Source organism: Bos grunniens, chromosome 1, assembly GCF_055505025.1.
Source record: "Bos grunniens cultivar Pamir isolate PY7600 chromosome 1, Bosgru_T2T1.0, whole genome shotgun sequence".
Lineage (NCBI taxonomy): Eukaryota > Metazoa > Chordata > Mammalia > Artiodactyla > Bovidae > Bos > Bos grunniens.
The window spans coordinates 73,857,729-73,865,069 of NC_141165.1; the positions used below are offsets into that span (position 1 = coordinate 73,857,729).

General features: G+C 35.5%; 1 protein-coding gene across 9 annotated transcripts in view; it reads left to right on the forward strand.

Moving 5' to 3' along the window:
- Positions 1-6,129, forward strand: part of KLHL24 (kelch like family member 24) — a 37,517-nt gene extending 31,388 nt beyond the window's left edge. For all 9 annotated transcript variants that reach the window (XM_086396156.1, XM_086396149.1, XM_086396194.1 and 6 more), the window contains one exon: positions 1,110-6,129. In XM_086396156.1, coding sequence (XP_086252282.1) covers positions 1,110-1,310 — 201 coding nt within the window. In that variant the 3' untranslated portion in view covers positions 1,311-6,129. The remainder of the gene's footprint in view (positions 1-1,109) is intronic.
- The last annotated feature ends 1,212 nt before the right edge of the window (positions 6,130-7,341 follow it).

Here is a 7,341-nt window from a genome sequence, read left to right on the forward strand (position 1 = left end):
AACAGGAGAAGCAACTCTTTAAGGATATTTTTGTTCAACCACCATTAGGTTAACTAAAACCCTTTTCTCAGCCACAACCCCCAGTTTACTGCCCATATCTTGACCCCAATTACTGACATTTACTCTGTTTTAACACTCCCTTCACCCATGCAAATGTGTCTAGTATTCACACATAGAGCAGGAGTTGGGCAAAAGGGAACTTATTTCTTTTCTTCCTTTTGACTGTGTTCAGTTCAGTCGCTCAGTCGTGTCCGACTCTTTGAGACCCCATGAATCACAGCACGCCAGGCCTCCCTGTGCATCACCAACTCTCGGAGTTCACCCAAACTCATGTCCATCGAGTCGATGATGCCATCCAGCCATCTCATCCTCTGTCGTCCCCTTCTCCTCCTGCCCCCAATCCCTCCCAGCATCAGAGTCTTTTCCAATGAGTCAACTCTTCGCATGAGGTGGCCAAAGTATTGGAGTTTCAGCTTTAGCATCAGTCCTTCCAAGGAACACCCAGGACTGATCTCCTTTAGAATGGACTGGTTGGATCTCCTTGCAGTCCAACAGACTCTCAAGAGTCTTCTCCAACACCACAGTTCAAAAGCATCGATTCTTCGGCACTCAGCTTTCTTCACAGTCCAACTCTCACATCCATACATGACCACTGGAAAAACCATAGCCTTGACTAGATGGACCTTTGTTGGCAAAGTAATGTCTCTGCTTTTGAATATGCTATCTAGGTTGGTCATAACTTTCTTTCCAAGGAGTAAGCGTCTTTTAATTTCATGGCTGCAATCACCATCTGCAGTAATTTTGGAGCCAAGAAAAATAAAGTCTGACACTGTTTCCACTGTTTCCCCATCTATTTCCCATGAAGTAATGGGACCAGATGCCGTGATCTTAGTTTTCTGAATGTTGAGCTTTAAGCCAACTTTTTCACTCTCCTCTTTACTTTCATCAAGAGGCTTTTTAGTTCCTCTTCACTTTCTGCCATAAGGGTGGTGTCATCTGCATATCTGAGGTTATTGATATTTCTCCAGCATGTCTAATTTTACTTTTCCTTTTGCTGCCAAATTCCTTAAGGTCAATAGTTAATTTTTTTTTTTAATTTGGTTCAACAGGAAAACTGTGGTATGTCTGTATGTAATGGTAAAATATATATCCTGGGTGGAAGACGGGAAAATGGAGAAGCTACAGACACTATTCTCTGTTACGATCCTGCCACAAGTATCATCACAGGGGTAGCTGCAATGCCCAGGCCAGTGTCCTATCACGGATGTGTGACTATTCACAGATACAATGAGAAATGCTTCAAGCTCTGACGCCAGCGTACCTCACCCAGGAAGCCACAGCAATCCAAGATGAGAGGTTTTAAAAACTCCAGAGTGGGAACTTGGTTTATCTCCTTTATGCCATATGCACAAAAAAACAAAAATAATAATTGTCGTGCCTTTCTCCCCCAAATACCAATCTTTTAAACTGTAATAAAGCCTTTTCTGTAATTGGGGAAAAAAAAGGTAATAGTTTTGAAGGTAATAGTGGTCTTTGCTTGGGCCGTGAGAGTGTACCTTTGTGAGTATTTGTAAAAAAAAAAAAAAAAAGCCTATGTGGCATAGGAAATAATGTTTGCCTGCATACCATTTAGGAATTTGTGAATGGTCTCTTCATTTATGTATGTTTATCTGGAAGACTGTTTATTCCTTATTTTGTCACATAAGTGTGTATGTGTGTGTATATATATGTAGAAAATTGCATGACAAGTTTTCATTTAGGTCAAATCATGTAATGCTTAGAATGCTTAGAATCATTCTAAGGAGGGAAAGACAGTTTTAAAAATCTTTTTCACTAAAAAATACATCCAAATTGATTAACTTTATTATGTTTTTTTTCTGTAATTGATAAAACAGTAATGACAACAATCTGAGTATCATAAAATACTAAGTTATTGTGACTTCATTCTTGGAATTGCTTTCTTATATTAAAGATATTTTGGGGAGAAGATACAAAAGCAAGTCCCCCTAAAATGGGGATTAAAATTAAAGATTAGTTCCTAAGAAAAAGTTATCTAAGACCCTTGAAGGAAAAATGACCCACTGTGGCTCTCAAAAGTATTTATGTATCATCTCTAAATCCTCTAAGGGAAGTGCCTTTTCTTAAACCTGGCAGAAGAGCTGAAATCCACTTTGCAATATTATCTTGTGAAAAACAGGGACAGATTTTCTCCCTAGCCCAGTAGGGTTTGACCTCATTGGAATGGTGCTTTGGGTGAGGACCTCTTCCTGGTTATCCTGTTTTCTTGTGAACAGCTAAAAATCCTGGGAGTCTCTACTGTTAAGCTGCCCTTAAAGGATAAAGCAGGGACCACCTATCTCAGTGGGTCCATATTTCTTTTAAAGTTGACTATCTGAAGAAACTAACAGTAGTAGTAGCAGTTTTCTAAGATAAATCTTCATTTGGTACCCACTGTGTGAAATGTCGATCAACATTCTCACACTTCTCTACATCAAATTGCCTTTGTCTAGATGTTTCAACTCAAGTTTATAAAGCTTGCTAGTTTTCAGAGAAGAGAGTGAAATTTTTTTTTCTAAGGCAAATGGGATGGCAGGAACTACAGCACAAGTGATTGTTGTTATTCCTGGGTAAACAGATACAATTTACAGTATTTTAGGGATGTTCCAGGTAGCCTGCTCTCTTTCAGCTTCCCAGGCATTATTGTCATCTCACATCTTAATTATATATTCCTTGCCATAGGAGAAATGATGCAAATACGTGATTATAGTGTCACCAGGTTTTTGTTAAAACCAAAGTAGTAATCAAAAACCTAACATTGATAAACTTACTCTTCTTTTCCCATTTTAGAAGATACAGAGATTTCAAATACACTATACAGTATCAACTTTAATGCCTAGCTGGATTGTGAATTCTGAGGAAAATTCTAAAAAACTTAACAAATTTTAGGGAATTTTTATTTTTCAAATCATAATTTGAAATTATCTGTACCTTTTTGTGATAATTATCAAAGCAATTCATAAGCCAGTTTTCTACCATTTTAGTTGAAAGACAATGGTAGATACAATTGGGAAACCTGTTTTAATTTTAGAGTAAGCATCTACTTCTGCATCATACCCTTTGTAGGTTATGGAACCTATTTAGTTCAGAAATTCTTTGTGGTGTGTGAGATAATGTATGAGAAAAGTGTTGGTAAATGCTGAGGACTATACAAATGATACTTGTTATTTTCATGTGTATTTGTAAGGTCATGCCCATCCGTAAATATAGACACTTTCTTACAGAAAAGCCTTTCTCAGTGTAACCTATATTTTAGTACTTTTGTAAGTATTAACTATTTACTTGTATTTTGTTATATGTTTATTTTTAATATTCATGTGTTTATTATAGTAAATTTGAAATGAAATCCTATAAACCAGAATTTGTTTAAACATGGACCTTATGCCAATATTTTTAAATTTTTTTCTCTACATAATTAAAAACCACATAATTAGGTCACCAAGAACTTAGCTTGAATCCTATGAAATTAAAGTAACAATTTTTAAAGTTACCCAACAGATACTTTAATTTCCTTTCACTTCCTTTACTGATTTTTTTATAATGAGGTTAGCATAGATAAAATAATGAAGAATTTTAGGGTATAATTAGTATATCAAAAGGGATTTATCAACAAAATCGGTGTCAGATTATATTCATACTGTCATCACATAGCTGACATTTTCTTTTGGTTTGTGATGCTCATATAAGCCTTTGGGTTAGGTTAGTATGTATATACATGTGTATATATGTAGATAGATAGTATGCTCAATCTACACACATATATACAAAAACCAAGAATTTCAGCAGTTTCTGGTTTCTGATCAGAGAAAGGAACATAAAGTAAAAATTAGTTGATCTTACTAAATTCAATTCCAGACGTTGTTTTTTTTTAAATATTGGGCATCTCTAGCGTGCTCTTGTACATACGAAAATATATGATGAATATTATTATGATGACTCATACAGTCAGAGTCTATATAACGCATACAATTTACAAGATCAGGAAACAAATTGGAGGGAGATACAAGTTTGGTAAACATAGCCATTGATACCTCAGTGGGAAAGGAATTCAAAAGTAGGTTTTGTGGATCAAGAGAAATGTACTTTTTTTTTTTTTTTTCATGAACTTTAATCATTTTTCATGTGGTTCCTATATGTGAGTGAGCTATAACGTGATCTAATTTTTACAACAAAAAGACCTTCCTCTTCTGTTCTAATCTTCCCACTGACTTTACTGCACAGGTATGAAATGGTAGCCTATTGGATCTTTAGTAACTTTTTTTTCCCCTAGATGACTGAAACATAGGTATTTACTCCATTTAAACCAGGTGTTTAAAAAAATGATGTAAATACTCAGGGTATTAACTTGTCATTTTTGCCTAATTGGAGTGTTTAAAGTGCCATATCTAAGCAACTTTCAGTTCATAATTCTAGAGTAAATTCAGTTTGGTAAAGGGGCTTCACACGTGGTGGTGGTTAAACATTCACTTTTTTATATTTAGATGAAAATGTTTGTGGACTGATACATTTTCTCTTAGTGAATACGAATTGTTTATATATCTCTACTGTCATACCCTTTTTGAAACTCAGGAAAGACAAAGGTTCAATTCTACTACTTTTGTCAGTATACAAACCAGGTGTGTTATTTTTCCTGTTGTCTGGATATGGCAATAGATTTTTTAAAAAGAAAGGCTGTGAGAACCCATACGTGAAAAGAGAGGATTGAATTGTTTGTGCCTTTTGTTTCTTGAGATTTATATGTGGAAAGGACATCATCTACTCCAGACTGTATTTTCAAAGAGACGAAATTGCTATTTATGTGGTGCCAAGTGATAAAATAATGTCTCTTAAAGGCTTCCTGTGGACTGCCTTTATTTTCCTAAGCTCAAGACACCAGTTAACCTCAACATAATTTTGGCCTTTATTAGAATTTCTGTGCATTATATTGAAAGCTAGGTTTACATCACCTCACCCCATTATTCCTTTTAGTTACATAAATAAATTCACCATACCAAGAAACCAGAATGGGGCAATTTGGTTGGCCTTTAAGGCAACAGGTTTGACTAGCTAGCTATACTTACTGTCACATCTAATGCTAGGTATCAGAAACCACTTGAGCCGGAAGTGTGAACTGATAATTCCAGAGACATTGTCAACGTACTTCATACTTTTTTAAAAATGTTTTTTATGGATGTTTTACATTTGTGTGATTGCCTTAGATATTAAATTAGTGCTAAAGATCATCATTAAAAATTTTTTTAAATAGCAGTAGTTGTAACTTATTTTATATATTGTCCCAAAGAAAAGAATTTGTTTTAATGTTTTCAAAATAACTGCATCTGTATTTGCTTATGTGCCTTAAGTTCTCTAGTTCTGTTTCAACTTTTTTTTTAATCTAAAGTTTACCTTAGATAAGTTCCATACTTATTTCCTATAAATTGCTCTTAAAATGTTTAATGAGCATCAACTATGTGGTTGCTTGGCAGGAAGGAAAATGTTAAGAAAGTGGTTTGGTGTTTGGAGTTTTACTATATTTGGGAAGGTTTTTTGTTTGATGCCAAGCTGCTTTTTAAGATTTTAAGAAAAAATCCTTGTAAACATCATCAATATCTATATCCAGTGTCAAAAAAGTAAATCTACTTACTCTTGTTCCATTCTTAGGTACTGTTTTTTTGTTTTTTCCTCTACAGACTCTTTTTTCATTTATCTTTTTTGAAAAAGTTCTTAATCTTTCCTACCCCAATACCTACCCCATGGTTTCTTTATTTAAATCTTGTTGAAAGTCTCTGGAGCTAATCTAAGACAACACAATTATAGAGTTGAACAAAAGCGTACTGTGCTTTACAACATGTACAGACCTTGGCAGCCAGATGTCATTTGCTTTCAGATGCTCCAGTCTTCACAGTTAAAAAAAAAATGCTCCTTGTTTCTTTGTTTTCATCAGTTGCGGCACACTAATACTTTCATGTCTCGTCTAAAATATACTTTGTGCATAGTTTTTCTTTAATTTTTAAAAAGTTGTATCTAATAAAAAAAATGTCTTTTAACCATTATTACTTGACTACAGTTGTATTAAATTTTATTTACCAAAAACTAGTTGTTGTGTCTTAAATATATTCAAGTGGTTGTTTGAAAAAGGAATGGGGGAAATTACAAGTTAACATATGTGTTTATTGGTAAGTCCACAAAGTAACTAGAAGGCCAAACAAAAAACTGAAAACATTGGTGTGTGTGAGGAAATGGTGGCTTTTTTTAATGATTTTTTAAACTTAATTATGAAAGTGATCCATCACATTTGCACTGTAGTATTCTTTTGATTTGGCTCTCAAAAATACCCCTATAGTAGTATCAAGGCTAAAGAACTTAAATTTTATTCCAGGTATTGAAGAGAGGGTACATTGTTCACTAAAGAGGCAATGTCTGACTTTACGTTAGCAAAAGTAAAATCTTGAGAAGGTGCATTACAGAAGCATAAGCAGCACTTAACTTGTTATACTTAATTTTTAAATTGTGCCATGAAAATAAAAAGGCAAGTTAGAATGTGTCTTCCCCGAATGAGGGCATGGCGACTCAATCCACTATTCTTGCTGGGAGAATCCCCATGGACAGAGGACCCTGGTGGGCTACAGTCCATGGGGTTGCAAAGAGTCGGACATGACTGAGTTACTAAGCACAGCAAAGAGTGTCTTAAATGGCAGAGCTGTTTTCATTTCATTCATTTCCTCTGCACCCACACCTAGAAAGTGGATAGTGCTCTGCCATAAAGCCGTTTAACCTCTCTGAGCCATACTTACTTTGTTCTAGGAAATGCACTCATAATACTCAATTTACAGGCTTATGGGATAACCGTGTATGTTGAGTTCTGGCACAGAAGAGAATATAAATGTTGGTTTCTTTTCTGCATTTTGTTTTTAGAACAGAAAATGCAGTCAGGGAAGGAGTTGAAAAACTTGTTAGCTTGTATTTGGAAAATCATGGACAATGGGTAAAACGTAGAAGCGTCTTCTAATTAAAATTTTCTGTTGAAAAAATAACCTGTGCTGTTAACAATATGAGAGGGGGAAATGGGCTAAAACTGCCTCTGCCTCTCAGCCATTAACTGTTCAGTCACTCCGACTCTTTGCGGCCCCGTGAATCTCAGCACGGCAGGCCTCCCTGTCCACCAACTCCCAGTGTTCACCCAAACCATGTCCATTGTGTCGGTAATGCCATCCAACCATCTCATCCTCTGTCATCCCCTTCTCCTCCGGCCCTCAATCTTTCCCCGCATCTCAGGTGGCCAAATAATTGGAGTTTCAGCTTCAA